We start from the raw sequence: 19160 nt of genomic DNA on the forward strand, positions 1-19160 counted from the left end.
TCACTGACTCGCTCTGCTTGTGGAGATTTGGGCTGAGGAATAATTTTTGGTGCTTTCCACTTTAAAATTGCACCAAAGAGTTCAAAATAGCCAAAAAATGTCCCGGTGTTTTATTATTCAGGCATGTTTATGTCTTAAAAATGTCTGCGTAATCTTGTTTTGACAAGTGCTCCATCATTAACAGGTTATTTTTTCTTATTACGCAGCAGCACAATTAATTTCCAATGCACCCAAAGTTTTGATTGATGATTACATGCCTTGTGCTTGTGATTAAATGTCTCTTGGAACTTTACAACATAACATTTTGACAGTCTTTCTCCCGTTTCTTGCCGCAGTGCACGGTCTATCCGCCAGCTCTCAGGACTCGGCCAAGTCCCCGGAGCCGTCCGCGGACGACGAATCGCCGGACAACGACAAGGAAACTTCCAGCAGCGGCGGCAGCGACTCCGGCAAGAAGCGGAAAAGGAGGGTGTTGTTTTCCAAGGCGCAGACCTACGAGCTGGAGCGCCGCTTCAGGCAGCAGAGGTACCTGTCAGCCCCGGAGAGGGAGCACCTGGCCAGCCTGATCCGCCTCACCCCGACCCAAGTGAAGATCTGGTTCCAGAACCACCGGTATAAGATGAAGAGAGCCCGGGCCGAGAAAGGTATGGAAGTGACCCATCTCCCTTCTCCCAGGCGGGTGGCCGTGCCCGTCTTAGTCAGGGATGGAAAGCCTTGTCACACTCTTAAAGCTCAGGACTTGGCGGCCACTTTTCAGGCCGGGATCCCCTTCTCGGCTTATAGTGCCCAGTCACTCCAACACATGCAGTATAACGCGCAGTACAGCGCCGCGGCCACGCCACAGTTCCCCACAGCACATCACTTGGTGCAAACGCAACAGTGGACTTGGTGAGAGAAATTATAGAGACTTGGCTTGGAGGCACGATAGGGAGTTTCACCACAAAGCAAAGAAAAAAAATAAAACACAAAAAACAAAAGACTTTTCATTTTTGCAGCTTGACTCATATATATACTACCATTTTTATTCGGGGCTCATGTGTGCGCCGTGTTTACATGTTTTCGTTAAGAGAACTGGGTCCGAACCTCTCCCTTATAGATTTTATTAAGAATGTCAATGCTCTTCTTGTGAAAATTTTTTTGTAAAGTATGTTGTGTGTTGGTTGTAGAGATGTTTTCCTCTTTATTTTTTTTTCTTTTGTCCCTTCGTGTTATTATCAGCACGTACGAACCACTTTATAATTATAGAAATTTTAATTTCTTGCTTCTTTTATGGACCGAAAAAAATATTTATGGCCATGAATAAACACTGGCAACTTTGCAGCTATTTTCCCTTTTGTTTTTATTTCCTGTAAATAATTTGTGGCAAATGTTTTAGAGAGCTTTCGGGTGCGTAAAGCTGAAGATCGGCCTCTACATAGGCTATTTACACATTTTAAAAAAAAAAAACAATGAGGGAGTTTTTTTTATTCTTGCTTTCCTTTCTTTTTTTCTTTTTTTATTTTTTGGCAAAACGTTAAGAATGCCGTGTCAGATCACATATGTAAATAAGCGTGTGGCCGCGCGGTGATGGCTAAATATCCCAAAATTTTTTATAAGGATTTTAAAATAAAATGCTGTGTTTTGAAATGGAGGTTTTTGGTTTATAAGTGTCCTAATCGATTTGGTCCTCTCTGAAAAGACACCGCTAAACACCACAATGAAAGACGAGGAGCTAAACACTATATTGTGGCACAGAATGGAGCTTGACTCTGGGAATAAATCTCCAGTGCACTTCACTCCTTTCTTTTTTAGGGCAAATTTAATCCGGAGAATATTTTTCTCAATCCCAACACCTCACCAAATAAAGAGCCTAAAGTCACTTGTGAAATGGGACTAAAATCCACTCACTTAATATGAGAGGGCTTCTTCACATAAGAAGCTTTTGAGTCAAAAGCTCTCCTTTTTGTCAGCGTCCCCAACCACTCCCCGCCTTGGGTGCAAAGTGGTAGGCTGTGGGGGGAAAAATCGTTTAATGCAATAAATGTTTTGTTATCTTGTTAAGCGCTAAACTGCAAATAGAGCAGGAATAATCAATGAGTCACCAGCCTTCTTTGTTTAACCACGGCCAACGGTCAACTAAAAACACGCACGGCTTTAAGGGGCTTTAACCGCCTAATAAAGTTATTTTTCATTTGATCACATAACCTGATATTCCGCATTAAAGCACACTTTGCCACATTAGTCACCATCTTCTATAAGGTGGAACCAAAACAAGCACAAATGGCTCCCCCAGTGATCCGTAGCGCACTGCGGATTATCAGACTCCAGTCAATATCTTGGGTAAATATGATAACCTAGTAGAAAAATCTATGCGTCGTGTTTGTCCCGGGACAAAAATCCCACAACAGATGTTAGAGTCGCCCCTATCATCACTGAACAAACAGCCAAATTGGGCAGATTTGCTAATTATTTACAGAATTGAGTCTCAAGGGGGCTACTGCTTTTGTGGGGCGACACAGACTCAATTTGTCCCAGACAGAAAGGTTTTGTGTTTCACCACTGGTTGAGCTTGTAGGTCAAATAAATCAGCAGTTTGTTTATAGTTTTCGTTTTTGATGCATTTGTGGGGAAAGAAGGAACACGCAGCGTTGCGTATGGCGTGCCAATAATCGCTTAGAGGTGTGAGGAGAAATGTGATATTATAAAGTGATTTGCAGAATAAATTGCAGTCGTTGGATTTAAGTGAACTCCATCCGATATTTTGGCTTCTTTAGAATAAAACTTCACAAACTAGACTCGTCTTAAGACCAATATTTAAAACCTCAGCAGTAAAAGAAAAACGTAACCTTTGTTTGGCTCCTTGCCCTCAGATTTCGCCTCTGTGATGAGGCAGTTTTGTGACTCCATCATTGCATAATACAGTACACACCACAACACAACACACAGACAAAAGCCCAGGCCTGGTTTTTACTGGATGTTAGAGGCGTGCATGTTAACGAGCAGCAGGAGTGGGGCTGCAGACAGTGTAGATAGAGAGACTGACAGAGTTTCTTGGTGCTGTTCAGAGTCAGGGAGATGTATCCTTGGGCTTTTTGTCCCGCCTGTCACTTGGTGCCATTGTGATCTTTGCTGCACACGTTGTATCCCATATGGGCAGCTGGGCTCGGACAAGGAGAAAAGGATCTCTCACAAGCCCCAAATTGTATCAAGCTTTCAAATAAAGCATTGTTGTCTCTCAAAGAAAAACGAATTAAAAATTCGTGCTATATCTATTCTGGTCAAAAAAAGAAGCCCCATTCACAGATAACAGGGAGTCCTTCTTCCTTGATAGAGCTGTGCCAACAACAGCCTTCTCATTTCTCCTTTCCCTCTCTCCCCCGTTCTCCACAGTGAAAGGCTGATTATTGTCTGTCCTCAAAAAAAAAAGTCGCTCGTCGAGGGGCAAAAACTATTTTTAATAGCAGACAGTGTTCTTCCTTATTTGCTTTGCTGCTGGTATGCGTAGGCCTGTTTCTAAAAGAGGCTCATGGAAAAATATTTGACACGGTTTGCCCCCATTAGAGTCCGGAATCTGGATTTCCGCATCAGGTGTAAAACTGAGCTGCTTGGTGACATTCTGCTCCAATTAAAGATTTGGATTTCACACCCTGGATGTTTTTTTTACTGTAACTTATATACCAAGGCGCTGCTCGTGCTGGTAGCAATTACAGAAATATGCAAATAGTGAGATTGATTAATCTAAGAGGTAAATGTTGAAGCTGCCATTTGCATTCTAATTTTATTGTGAATCCGATGGTGTGGAAGTGATGCTGTGGGATGCAGATGTTTTTCCATGGGAACAAAAACTGGGGATGCTGGCAGGTGTCGTGGACTAATGCGCCAAGATCTACTGCCGCTGGAAAGACTGCAACTTACGTTATGAAAATGGCTCTTGTGTTTTTAAAAATCATATTTTAATGTGCGTTTATTTTCTAGATTTTTTATTTTATTATAAATTATATATTTCAGGAGCCCCACTCCACCATTGAGTTTGTTTGTCACCAAATTTATTGCAGTTTTAAACACATTTTTAAGCTCAACCCAAACAATTGATATGCGCATCCAGTCACGCTTTGTTGTGTTTGCCCTCAAACCAAAGCTAAAAAATATCACACGCGTAAAAGCCTTTGTGATCAACTTTTTACGGTGAATACCATTCGCCTCGCACCCGTGTTTTGTCATTAACGCACCAGAAAATTACACCATCCCTCCACCAGCTCAGCAACAGGGTCAGATTTATCGGAAATTGCTTTTGGCTGCTCGGAGGGATAAAGCAGGCGACGTTAAAACAAGCATCTTGGCGCGCAGCATAGTTCAACCTGCGTGGATAACACTATTATATACCTTGGAATACAATACTTGAGGAAATATGCACTTGGGACACCATGGATCTTCGTCATCCTGCTCATTTGAACCTCGACATGAATCATTTTTTTCTCTATCACGCGCACATCGCCAAATAAACGAGGATTTCAAAGCTATAATAAGCGGTGCTTTTCATTTAAAGGAAGCTATCTGGGTTTTATTGCCTTAAAGGAGATCCAGATTAGATTCGCCACAGTGCCGATATTAAAGAGAGAGGGGAGTGATGGAGGGGAGGAGGAGGAGGCAGAGGAGGAGGAGGAGGAGGTGTTGCGCTGAGCTGCCACAAGATGGAAGCAGAGGTCTGTAGTTGGCGTCATGCAGCGTTTACCTGCAAATGTCTCACAGTCCAACTTCAGCTAATTCCAGCACTGCAAATCACTGCAACAAAATTACACCACAACCGCTGAAATTAACGTGGTTTTTTTTTCCTATTTTCCCCTCCTTTTTTATAATGAACAGGCATCCCAGCAAACTGTCTTTTTAAGTGCATGATTGCGGTTTATGACATTGTTATGGATCTTAAGAGCATAATCATATCGCTCTTCAAAACAAAGTAGACTCAACATAAACAGTCGACAGGCAATTAGCACAGCTTCCATTTCAAACTCAGAGACAGACACAGAGGGAGAAAGACAGACGGACTTAGAGAGAGACAGAGAGAAGCTGGGTATATCCACGGTGTGGCGCAATAGGATAGGGGGACACATACGGTGCAGATTAATTCACTTCAGTGAAAGTGAACAATGGAGCTGAAGTGAGGTTTTCCAAGGAAAGTCTCAGTTCAATCAGTGTCCTTCACAGCAAAGAAGACTCTGAGTCAAATGTCCTCAGCAGTATGAAAAACTGAATCTTTATCATTTCTACTGAAGCTGATCAGAGGTGTTTCTTTTGTTAATATTTAACAAAAATGGCAGCAAATATCCTCCTGGAGCAAACTAAAACAGAAGATCTGCGTGGATTTAAAAACAAAAATACTCACACAATCTGCTCACTTGCAATATTTAATATGTCCATCACGTCCTGCATGTTATGCAGACTTTACTTCCCAGGCTGCAAAGTGCCCCGAGCACCATCATTTCCTCATGCGGGAGTATGCAAAGCACTGCAAAATGGGTTCAAATGACAAAATAAAAGGCTGCCATCTTTATGCACCTGCTCAGTTCAGCATCAGTGAGCTTGCACCTGTAGGGGGCCTCGTTGGGTTAGACAGAGGCACCAGCAGGGGGTGGAGGGACACAGGACATGATGGAAGGAGGAGTGAGTAAAGGAGGGGAGAAATGTTTAGTCTGCAAGAGTTTTCATCACTTTGATGAGGCTGGTGTGGAAGAAAAGAAAAGATACACAGACAGACTAAACAGTTTGCAACAAATCTGCACAGGGCAGCGAAAAAACATATCCAGATGCTAATATTTCAAAAGTCTGGTGCAGGATTTCTTTAGTTAAATGTTGTTGGGGGACACAGAGGTGATAAAATCTCATTAAAATATATTTAAAAGACAAGGAGTTGTTCATTCGCATGGTGCTGTGTGAAACAAAACAAGTCCACGCAGCAAATCCACAACTTTCAGTGGGACAGAGCGTCTGCACAGCATTGTTCACACCAGCCTCCCCGTCTGCATGAGAAGATCCTGGTGAGCTGAGAGCTGACTAACACACACACCAGTGTCTGCGGTTTAAACAAGGAAGACAGAAGAGCTGCAGCTTGGTGATCGTTTTCTGTGGCGCTTAGAGGAGGAGAGGAAGATAACTGCAGCATCTTTGAGCATCCTTGGCCTCTGTGGTGTTGTGTTCATCTAATAACATGAATAAAACTGGGATGTTTCTTTCTGTCACTGTATCCATTTTGAAACCAGAGAGCAGTCACTTGGATGTAACGCAGGAGAAGCTAGCATGCAGTCTGCAACAAGTCTGTTTATTTCATGACAAGTGAGGAGTTAAACAATCAGCATTGCAATGTATTTGTCAAATGCATTCACAATTTGTAGATGGCTTATTTATTTAATTCATGGAATAATGAAACTCTATCTGCTTCTAATTCACACCTGTCTGTTGGGATCCTGCACAAAAACTGACTGATGTTCATTTGACAATTTAGTTTGAGTTGAACTGAAAACATGCAACCGGTAAATTATAAAATGACTGTCGTACAGTTTTGCATACCTCATATTCTACATCTGTATGACGTGTATCATTTAAATCATTTGCATGTATCCTGCGAATAAACATCCTGACAATGTTGTTTAATTGGGTTTTACAATTTTGCAATCCTGCTACTTACTGAGGTGTCATGACACTCGCTTTTAGCTCCTTTTCCTCATCAGCCGTGCACAATGTTGTTCTTTCACGTGCAGTTAAAACACCTCTGAGAGAAAATGCAGAACCCATTTGCTTAAGTGTCCTTGTCTCCATGTAAGGTCATTTTCACAAACTTCAAGTGTGAGGAGATGTAGAAAGCAGGACTGACTAACACGCTCCATTGTGACATTTCCGTGGATATTAAACTGCTGATAGTAATATTTAACAGTGAACGAGATCTTACGAGTGCTTCACATTGAAATAAACATTAGCTTTCTGTTCTCACTGCTTTGAACAAGACAAAACGTGCAGTAGTGTTTGTGCTGAGGGAGACGCTGATGGTGCAGTTCTTAAATTGTGCTGGCAGTGGGTCTGAGTTTAAAGTAGTGCCGATGTCCAGCAGCCAGTTTAGAGTCATCTTTGTGAGAAAGCAGCCAGTGTCAAGGTTCTTGACTCTGCTGAATACTGAGATTAGGAAAACAGCCGAGTCTGCAGAGTACACACAGACACTGTCATGATCTGATCTGGTAGAGTGCTCAGACAGTTTTTTTTTCCTCCCAGGTACCTTTCTCCACCTGTCTACTAGTGTTGCACAACTGTAGCCATGTGAAAATATCATGGTGAATGAAATAAAGGACTACAGAAAACCATACTGGCTTTTTATTCTGGTCACTTTTTTCTGCTGAGTGGATTTATAATGTGTAAAAGAGTCATTATTAAGCAAGGGCATGGGTTTTGTTTCAGGGCTGGGTGGGGGACACATGAAGTAGGGCGTCCTCTGCTAGGAAATGTGGAGTGTCAAAGACTTGATTCCTGCATTCTGGTGAATTTTTCTGTACCAATTTTACATTTTCTGCATTAACATGTGGTGGAAAATTCTTTATTCATCAGAATAAAACGTTAATATTTTTACTTGGGGGGTACAAATGCACATGTTATGGACATTTAGGGCGGACATGTCCCCTGCATCCACCCTAAAATCTACATCTATGTTATTCAAATCTAAACCTTTATGATAACTTCATGCATCACCAGTTCCATGAGTTTATTATACATTTAAGAAATATAAAACCTGACCAGGTGTATTTATTATACATCATTTCCTCACATTCTAATAGTATCTATTCCTCTGACAGTCAATGACAAAGCAATGTGACAGTCAGTATAAAAAAAAAGAGGTTGTTGAGAGCTATTAACAACTAAATGTGTCTCAAGCAGGACTGTTTCATTCAGCGTCCTCCTGCTCTCGCTGGTGTGCAAACTCTGGTGCATTAGTGGAGGGGGAAAATTATATGAGCGTTCATACAACACTACTGAAGCTGCTTTAATTTACAAGGAAAAAGTCAGACAGGTATGGTAAGCATTAATTAGTTTTATGTCATGACCCTCCATGTCGATTGAGAGTCTTGATTTTGGGAAGTTAGTCGCTGTGTGTTATTTTAAGAAAGTTTGTTCATTGTTTAAGTCTTCTAACAAATAATTCTTCAATAGAATAACAGTTCAGTTACACTGGGTGGTGCTCATACTGCTGTGTGAATATACTATAAATTTAAACAATGTTGAAACCTCCTTGAAAGAAAGCGTTTAGTTTGAATGAAGGTCGCAGTGCATTATATTTCTCACACACTCTTATGGTTGGCTAACACACTGGCTCATAGTGACAAAGCAGGCTGACAGTGTTGTACAAAGGACTGAGTTCTGCACAAGGTGACTTTTTAGAGAATATACATATCATAATATTAATCATAGACCATGAGAGGTGCTCATGACACTGTTGTAATGGACTGAAACAGTGATTGACAGCAGTGACTCGATGCTTACAGTCTGCTGGATCAATCTATTTTTTAGGAGATGTGTTCATGCCTTGTGGCATTTTAGACTTGATGTAAATGTGACGCTTTAAAAAGTGGCTACATCTTAATATTGTTCACAAAAACTAACAAACTAACTTGTGTTTTCATCCTAATTTGTGTAAAGACATTCATATTATTGTTATTTTTGTAAAAGATTTCCCCATTCAATTATTCGGTAGATGTGGGCTGCTCGAAGAAGAAGATCAAAATACATATGACATGACATGCCATGTGCTGAAATGTTAGTAATGTGGTTAGTGTAAATTGATGGGCTTTTGTTATTTCTTGCAGGCAAATGCATGATAATCAATATTTAGAGCAAACTCCTCTCAAGGTGCTCCCTCTCTTACATCTGTGAGCTCTTCCTTTAAAAAGTTGTGCTGCTGTGTTATGATATGCAAACTGCCATATGGTCTTATTTCCCTTTGTCTTCTCTTTCTCAATGTTCCATCTTAGGACTTGAATTGTCTTGTATAAAACCCACAGTCCGCTGCAGTCAGATGGGCTGGATGGGGGACAGCGCCAACAATCAGGTTCCCAGAGTTGAGTGTTTATGCCTTTCACTTAATGGATTGTCTCACCTTCTTCAGAGGATGAACATGAGGTGCTTGAGATGCCAGCACTGCAAATGGATCCTGGGGCTTTGAGCCTCATAACAACCGGCCATCATCTGTTTCAGACATGCTTCAATCAGCACGCGTAGTGATCAAAGAGCAACAGTGTGGCAGCAACGCGTTTTACCAATTCAAGTTGCCTAATTAACTTCCTGTTGAAAGAGGATGTAAAATATGTGTAGCAAGTTGTGCCTATCATGTGTTTGTGCACTTGTGCCCTGTGATGAATTTATAATGTGTAACTTCACTGAATGGAAAATAAACTTAAAAAAAAAAAGCTTCTCTGTGAAAATTCTTGCTTTGCTGAATGGGTGCAGTATTTTTTATGGCAGAGCATTGTTTTGTATCGTGCATCACATTCAGTCTTTATGCTCCTTGTGATGCATGTGAAGCAATAACCTTCAGCTTATTTATTTTTTATAGTCACAGATACAATCCGCTGACCGTGTATTCATCCACACAAAGAGGATGCACAAACAGCTGCCCATCACCCCACTGTGTTTTGCTTTACACTGTAAATCAACTCAAATGAAATAAAATAACCACAAAACAACTACTGTTGTCCGTATTAATATCTGAAACCTCCCCTTGTTTCCCTGTGTGATCAGCTGACCAGCACAGAGGGGTACCCCAGCTGAGCCACTTAGAAAGGGGGGTATAACATTCATGGCTGCCATTGCCAAAACACACCTGAGCAAGGCACAAAACCGCCACTCTGTTGCAGGGCCCCACTCAACCTCCGGGGCCCCTCAGATCCTCTGTCTACTGTCTACTCTCCAGTCCATTGCCCCATTTAAAATCCCATGGAGCTGTCAAGCATTTTCCATTGTTGCCTGGAATGTGCAGCTTATTCTTTACTGCCGGGTCGTCTTCTGCTGCTGCTACTGGTATTTTATTCATTCTTCAACCCCACTGTACATTTTTACTTCTGGGTCTTCACAAACAAAAAATGAAGAATCTTTTATAAAAAAAATAAAAAAAATCTGTTTCTGTGTACACTGCTTTATGTATTTATTTATTTCAACAGTGTTTTTATTGTCATTTTAATTGATCTGAATGTATTTTTGACTTATCTGTACAGCACTTTGGTCGAAGTTTGTTCCTAAATAATGTACATATTGATCACACCTGTTAAATAAAATACATGCTACCATTACAATCATTTGCTGCCTTTTTTTTTAAGGGTTACAAAAGTGGCCATAGGTGTAGATTTCACACGGGACATGTCCACTTCAATATTTTGAAAAAAAAAAAAAAGGAACACATTTGCACCATAAATTTATGCAGAAATAATTAAATTTGTGCATAAAACTTCACATTTCATATGTGTGCCCTCAATAATGAAACAAAACTCACACACTTGAACCATTTTAATCACAACTAGATGGGTCATTTATTAGGTATATATACTGTAACTTTATATAATGCTAATAACAGAAGTCCCAGGTGTATTTATATATTAACATGAACTGTATATAACTATATTTACACAAGTATTGAACATGATATTTTTGCTTTTACTCCTCTACAGGTCAGGGCTTTTTAGTTTTATCTGACAGCAGTTGCTCCTCATTGCAGAACACAATGTGCCACACACAGGATGCGTTGCTATAGTTTAAATGACTCAGCAGTTCATGCAGTTGTTAGCCTGTAGGTGAAAGGAACATCTATAGCATAACCAAACCGTTTACTCACTCATTAACACATTTTAGCACACACTGAATTGACCATTGATCAAAATGAATGCCTTCACACGTGACACTAAAGTTGAATCAGGCTGCACATTGTTTATGTTGGTAAAACTTTATTGCATTGTATACTGTATGTAGTATGAAGTATTTTTACATAGTGGTATGACAACCTTTACCTGTGTATAGTGTTTAAATTCTCCCTTAGTAAGTAAATGGTGGCTTTTGTAACAGAGTTGTGTGCCTTGCTGGTTCAATATGAGACCTCTATTCTTTTGAATTACCTGAGGTGTACACATGGCAAAAACAAACAACTCATGCTCAAGTTTAGCACTTCAAATTCAGTAAACATCTGACTCCTGGTTGAATAATATGAATATTTAAATGAGTTCCACAGAAAGTCACTGAAGAAACACAGATATATAGTAGGCTATTTAGTGTAAATTAGTTACTTTGGGAAATAAAGAATAGAATTTGGATTAAATGCATTTGTGTCTTTTAAAGTAATACATGACGTTCATAATCCAGTGACACTTAATTTGAGGCCCGTGGGCTATGTTTTGCCCATGACAGCAGGTGTCCCACCCACCGTTATCTAATTCACTAAGAAAATTAATTGATACACTTTCATTTTTGTTCAAAAATCAGCATCAAAAGAGAGCTTGTTTGTCAAAAACAGTGCCAGGGGATACCCACAGGCTCAGCCTAGAAATGCCCGTGCATGCATCTGACCTGTGTGGCGCTGCTGCGACTGGGTTCGCCTCTTGGCAAAGATGAGTGAGGACATCACACTTTAAAAGGTTGAAAACAGGCAATTCGTTTATTTTATTCACCGATAAATATAATTGTTTGTTTATTAACTTACCCTTGGCAATTTTGCAAAAGTGGCCTCCAGGCAAAACAAGCTGAGCATCCCTGATATAATCCCTAATGTCAGACCATATCAGTAAAGACAAAAGGCATATTAGTGTAAAAGCACAGTTATTTGAGAACATTTATTTTGGAACATGCAATGCAACTGGGCCAGCCATCTCTAACAGAGATACATCTGTAAGCGGTTCAGATCCCTGGATGAGCTGGGAACACCTGGGACAAAAATACTTTGGTGAGAGGAGTCCCCGCCCTCTGCAGAGGCCACTGAGATGCTCTTGAGCAAGACACTTCACTTCCCCACTGCTTGATGTCCAGCAGCAGAGCACTGCACTCCTTACTCTGTGTGTGTGCGTGTGTGTGTGTGTGTGTGTGTGTGTGTGTGTGTGTGTGTGTGTGTGTGTGTGTGTGTGCGCGCGCACGCGCGTGTTACCTCTCCACGTTGTGAGCCAGATTACTGCCATGTTCAAACAACTGCAGTTAACATTAATGAATTAAAATATTAGAAGCATATATTTTTGTTACATGGTGAATCTGGCTGCTTATTAATGTTTCACTTAGCATATGAGTGTATCTAGGGAGTAATTATAAAACACACTGGGGGGACACATCATCTCCAAATAGTCACATATGCCCTCCACAATATATTGATAATAAATATAAAGAAATCAAATTTGCTTTGACAGGTAAGCATGCACTACTGTCTAAAATAATAATTAGCAAATGTAATCAGAATCATAAATAAACTAAATAAATTGCCATTATTATTACTACTGGCTCTAGTGTTACGGTGGACTGCAGTTCTGTGTGTGGTTTGTGCAAGTGCCGTTGCCATATCCTAACAGAAGCTGCCTGTCGCTTGTGGGTAGATACAATCAGTGTCAAACTCTGCACTGTGTCTCTGATTCATTACTTTAAAATGTATTATAAGTGGAACACTAGAAAGTAATATGAGTGTTAGGTAGAATACATCACTGCCAGCTGTTATAGTTTTTGTAAAGTGTTAGTATGTCACAAAAATGTCATTTAAAGGTGACTAAACAAATCATATATAGTGCACTTTTCATACTCAGTCATATGGTGGTTTCCTAAAATGACAGTCAGTCTTTAAAACTTTGAGAATCTTAACTGTTAAGTGTCCAAAAAATTCTCCTCGGGGGATTTTCCAACCCAACCCTCCACGGATGTCCCTCCGACACCATCCCCATAGTGTCTGTACATCCACTGAAATCAGAATAGCTAAGAATAGTTCCTGTTACCGTCATATTGCCAGTAAGAGGAGTCTTGTGAGAATAAGAAGGCTTCAATACATGTTGACGTAACTAACTCAAATGGCAAAAGACCATGCAGGTAGTTTACACATGTGACAGGCTGCATTCTGTAAAAAGAAAGAAAAACAAAAAACAAAAAAGCTAGACTTCGGTAAAATGTACCTGTCTCAAGTTTACAGACAACATTGTAACTAACACTGATTATTTGTTACAGTAATTGCTATATTATATTATACAATAAAAAACTTGTGTAAAATAGGACCTAAATATTGTATACATTAAAGGTGAAGTTCACAGTTTTTCAAGTCAGTCTTAAAACATCAGTCAGGTGCCCATAAGAATGATGAAACAGTTTTTTCTTACTGTAATTATTCCTCCTGCTCTGACTGGCCAGTAAAAGATCCTCTCCTGATGTGCTCTCAGTGGAAGTGATGGGGGACAAATTTCATGGTAGTCCTTTTGTGAAAAAAAAAAAAAAAATGAACTCCATAGTTTATCTGAGGCAAATAAGACCCCATCTTTTACAGAGTACATCTGTTGTTTGTGAACTGCAGGTAAGAGACACTAAATGAGATGAACACAGTCACTGCAGTGTGTGTGTGTGTTAAAGGGAAGGACCACCTAAATTAAGGATTCCAATATGTCATTTCCATGGCCTGTAAGTTCAGTCAGAATTTGTGGGCATGAGCGACTCTCTCTAAAAGCCAGAAACCAGAGGAGTAAGTCTCAAACTTGTGATGTCATCAAGTATAAAGTCTGGAGCTGCTCCATAGCCAATGAATGGGAGACTGATTTTTTTTTGGACACACAGAATGTTTGTTTTCTTTTTCATACCTGAATGAGCTTTATTCTGTTGTAGTGTTCTCAGTGCTGAAACAGAAAATGTACGCATACACTCAAAACATTCCCCTGGGTGCTCTCAGTGACATCTAGAACATGTTTCACCATTCATTGTCTATGGAGCAGCTCCAGACTTTATACCTGATGGCATCACAAATTTGAGTTTTAGTATTGTAGTTTTTGATTTGGCAAACAGATGTTTGAACAGTCTTAGACCATAGGAATAACATGTATGAGTTTTGAAAATGAGTGTATTTCCCCTTTAAAGTTCAGGCTAATGTTTGTCCAGCATGGAATCTTTTGTTTGGTTCGATGGCATTTTTAGCAGTGACTTCTGCTTTCAAGCACTGACACAGTTCACTGCACTTGACACTGCACATTTCACAGCAGACCTTTTGACTTGCCATATAGGAGGAAAAGCACAGGTACTACTGATAATATTTACAGTGGCCATGACAGTGAACCAGAATGCACATTACCAGTAGCCCGAAACTGAAGCAGCTAAATGGAATAGCCATTAATATTATTCGTGTTTACACCTGTGTTTCTCCTACTGTAACATGTCACAATGTGCTCCATTTAAAAGGCCTACTGTACTTTTTTAGAGCAACAAAGCAAAGTTATGAATCAAAATACACAGAATCTATTTTAGTACAGATTGATTAAGTGGATTTTATTTTCTTCTACAAATGATGAAATAGTAAACATGGGTATATTTCCAAATAAGGCTACATTCATGGATTAAAAATATGTTACAACACAAGGTCACCATCCTCCACATCACCACAGTGCTTATGATGCATAACAGCATTATATTTAAAGCTGCAGAGAGAGATTTTCAGTGATACCTACGTGATTTAGAAGCAACAGAAAAGTCTTTCCTATGTCTAGTGACAAACAAAATGACCCTGCATGAAGTAAAAGCTGTTTTTAAATAACTTGTGACCATTAGATGTACTGGGATATTGCTGCAAAATATCATACACTACAGACATCAATAAATCAAATAGAAGCTTTGAAAGGTGAGTGGTGGCAGGCAGCTGAAGGATGTTTTGTGTGTTTTCCCTTTGACTGAGCAGCAGTCGTCCGAGTGGAGGAATCTTTTTCTGGCTCCTGCACACATGGCTGGAGGGAGGAGAGAGAGAGGAGGAACAGTCTGCTGCATTTTAGCACACAATTTCATGATGGTTTCAGAGAAGAGGCCAGCCAAGCATTTCAAGTGGCGGAGCAGCGAGAGGGCAGCATTGTAGAGGAGAGCAGGTAGTGTAATGATCAGGTAGACAAGATGACATCAAGCGTCCTCAGGGATGGCCAGGCGCAGAGCGCTGACATCCTTCCAGGGACAAAGAAGCACTGAAACACGACGAGACAAAACCAACAAACAAGAGAGCCATTAGCCCCCAGGCAGACTTGTTATTACTGTACAGCTGCAGGAAGTCAGACACTCGGAGACGAAGATATTTAAACACTGTAGGAAAACAACTAAACATGTCACCCTGTGTGTTATTGCATTGGTGGCACGACACAACAGAACAAACATATGGGGAATACTGTGCTTTGCTCACCATTGCCTGACAATAATGGGAGCTAACATTTACATTTGAGTACACGTCCTTCATCTCCCAAGATTCTAGTGTCTAAAGAAGTACAGTGGAATTGTGGGAAATGTAGTATGTGTAAAAGGGCATATGTCATATCATTAAATACCTTCTAATACAAATTTTAACATATAGATCTGATGGTAAATATTAAAACATGTGAATATATGAATATTAAGTGTAGCTGTGTGGTTCCACTTTTGGGACTAGACTATTACAGTGGTTACAAACAGTGGCGGATCTTCCTATGTAATATTTTGGACCTTTAAATAACTGAACATAAGGGAAATGGTGGAGCAGAGTGGATGTGGAGAGCATTAGACTAAGAAAAAATTTAAAATTCGTATTATTTTTTATTTTTTATTTGTGTTCGTAAGCTGTTTATTTATGTTGATTTCTCTGTAGCTTTAGTTCTTGTAAGCAAAATATACAAAAAATATAAAAGCCAATAATATAATGACTACTTTTTTTTTTTTTTTTTTTAGACAGGGGTGGAAGTTGGGGGTCACTAGGGGAAGCTACCCAGGGGACCGAATAGGCTATTTTCAGCACTGCTTACAAATAATTTATGTTAGTTTTCTGTTTAAATGAATAAAATGTATGTGCTTGTGATTTTTACAATGTCATAACAGATATGCGAGTAGAGTGTAGACTATATGAAAAAAAATTATTATTTATTTTTATTTTTTTATTTATTATTTATTAATATCTTATGATCACACCACATATAAATGCCAGTAAAATAATAACTCCAACATGATGATAATAAAGTTGGCAGTGAAATGATGTTAGTTCAAGGTGTTGACTGAAAAAGAAAGGAAATAAAAAAGTACCAAGGTGCACTGCTTTGCAAAAATTTAAAACGCCTGAACACTGAGTTGAAAATTGAAGGCACTGAGCCAATTTCTTAAAGGCTTTTTAACTTTTGCAGAATTGTGGGCCTTGGTACATTTTTACTATAACTGTCCGAACACAAAGAAAAAGTCTAATCTCTATCTTCGTTTTTGGTCTCATGTGTCCTTGGATTTAAGGAGCACCTTTCATTAAGAAGCACTCCTCAGGCAATCTGCCATAAAACTAAATCATATTATTTACTTTCCGTATTATATTACTCTTGCTTTCCTAAGTTCAGGATCTATTCTTTCAAATCACATCGTTTTCACCAGGTGTGTTATCTGACTTTGTACATATTTTTCTCCTGCCATTTACAGGCTTTGAGCCTGTGAGCTAAATTCCTCTCCAACTAGGGCTATGAGGCTAATAGTATGCTGCGTTTAGGGACTCATCAAAAAGAAAAAAAGGTTGCATACATATCATGTCACCTTATTTAGAATATTAACACCCCCCCATTCATTTTAGAAACTATACTTGTGTTTTCTTTTTTTAAAGCCATGAATAAAAAGATAGAGATACACGCTATGACAAATTTAAAAAGTAGCATCACTCACAGCAAAACCAAAACACTGATTTATGTCACTGATGACATATCACCTCATCGTGGTTCATATTTGTGTTTCAGATCATTCAAGCTGCCATCATTTAGTATGGTTTGATACTACTCCTTTTTTTGCAGTTCTTGAGACCGTTCTCTGTTGCATTAACAACTTAATCTGACACACACACACCAGCTCTGCTTTGGCTTTTAAAAAATCATCTTGTGTTTCGGGACAGTGTGCTCCTCATCATAAATTTCACCCTGAAGAACACAGATAAATTTACACCATTGCAGTGTATCAAGACAAACAGTTTACATAGAGTGCTGTTGCTGGGGTTACAATAAAGGCTTTTGATATTAGTAACTTTGGCCCTTTTTTGTTGCTGTAGTTCCTCTGATGGCCACTAAAGAAACAGTGACAGAATTCAGCAGGACATTGCTCTTAAATGTTGTGAAAAATTGTGTATGTGGTGAGTGTGTATGTTATAATTAGAGAAGGGAACACAATCAGACACAGCTACATGTCAGCTTTGCATTTTGACTTTAACACAAACATTTTACACAGGATCACTGCTTTTGCTTTGACATACACTGAAACCATTAACAGCTGCTGTTTGAGGCACACATTAGTATTTTCTAACTTTGTCTTGGGGGTAAGTGAAAATATATTATTATATGTCTCCTTGAAAATAACAACAGGGTGTTGAGTGAATTTCTAACTTACGTCCAGTTGTTTTAAAAAACAGCTTTCTGATTGTCGCAGCAGTCATTTGATGATTGAAATTAAAATGTTGCTGGTTTGATTCTGTTCTGTTTGGCAAACAATGAAAACCAAATACGGCCTTGAACAAGACATTAAAAATAAAAAGTCCCACTTCCATAATGACGCATTTTTTGTGATTGAACTAGTAATCGTGGTCAACATTTTGAAAGGGGTTTAAGACATCAAAATTATTCTCCAGATATAAATAATCAGTGAACAAATATTGTTTGTTTTTGGGGGGTGTTGCTGTTGATGATGTTTGTTTGTTTATTTGTTCGGTTTTTGAGAAATGATTAACAGGAGTGAAAAGGATTAATGACCATGACTGTGGTTAGGACAATAGAACAAAAAAAATAATATCAAGTAAGAACAGCAATATTGTCTTTACAAAAGAATGCTGGAATAAAACAAAAAAAGCAGTATTAAAGCAGTGTTTGTTTTTGTGAATGGCAAATATGATTCACAATTCCACACAAGATAAAAACCATTAGAAATTAGGTGGCAAAGATAATTATGAATTCAGCACACAAATAAACTATTTGTAATTAATATTCTGAGGTGATTCTGTTACATTTATATTCAGTACTACAGTTATAATTATAATAGTGATAATAATGTGCACATATTAGCAATATGATGTTAAAACTAATTTACTATATATAAATACTTTAATATATTTTTGATTTACCCTCTGTTTTTACTTTTAGCCATTTAATCTTTAACTCCCTGAGGTTTAAATGGCTCTCCCCCTTCAGCAGTGTTCATGTTCTGCAAAGAAATGAGCAGAAATGAAAATTCAAATCTTTTTTACACTCTGCACTAAAAAATGGGCTTTGACTTTATATTCTAAATTGCAGCACGTGGTGCGTGCTCGTACCTGTCAGGATCAATACATTCAGAATTTAAAGTAGTTCTACGATGTGTTTATGTGACTTCATCTAAATAATGGTAGGCTATCAGGTGGCCTACTGGATAAAAGCATCCCAAAGTGGGGATAAACAGACAGGTAAAAATGCCGCATTGATATGCAGCTTCTGTTCACATTTCCATTGTTGAGTTGTGGAGCCATTTAAAAAGTTTCCATCACTGCAGACAGCACTCAAAGTGCTTTGGAACTTTTGATTAGAAGATGCATCTCTTGACTGTTGCATGAAAACAAGCTGAATAAATGAATTCCTGGCATAAATGGACATCAGGAAACACTTGATACAGATTGCAGCTATTTGCATGCATTTCAGGTGTAAAACCACATTTGATTATTATTATTATTATTATTTCTTTTAGCGCGCACAGTGCTGTGAAAAATCCTCAACTTAAATAGTGTCCAGCTGAAGTATGTCTAATGCATGAAAACTCAACATCCCCCAAAGCAGCTGAACTAAAGAAAACGCATGCAAATTCATGAAAAGGCCAGTTTGCTTTCTAACTTGCCTAAAAGCCAAAAATATGCAAAATATTTAACAATAATATTTGATTAAAAACTGTTAAAATTACAACAAGACATCAAAAACAACTTTATGCCCAATCTGCTCTTAGTGTGATTCAGATTT

The 19160-nt window shown here is 38.9% G+C and overlaps 1 protein-coding gene across 2 annotated transcripts in view; it reads left to right on the forward strand.

Annotated features, from left to right (window-relative positions):
- nkx2.2a (NK2 homeobox 2a) overlaps positions 1-1337 on the forward strand; it is a 4377-nt gene extending 3040 nt beyond the window's left edge. For both annotated transcript variants that reach the window (XM_049597225.1, XM_049597226.1), the window contains exon 3: positions 336-1337. In XM_049597225.1, coding sequence (XP_049453182.1) covers positions 336-892 — 557 coding nt within the window. In that variant the 3' untranslated portion in view covers positions 893-1337. The remainder of the gene's footprint in view (positions 1-335) is intronic.
- The last annotated feature ends 17823 nt before the right edge of the window (positions 1338-19160 follow it).

This window comes from Epinephelus fuscoguttatus, linkage group LG14 (genome assembly GCF_011397635.1).
Source record: "Epinephelus fuscoguttatus linkage group LG14, E.fuscoguttatus.final_Chr_v1".
Lineage (NCBI taxonomy): Eukaryota > Metazoa > Chordata > Actinopteri > Perciformes > Serranidae > Epinephelus > Epinephelus fuscoguttatus.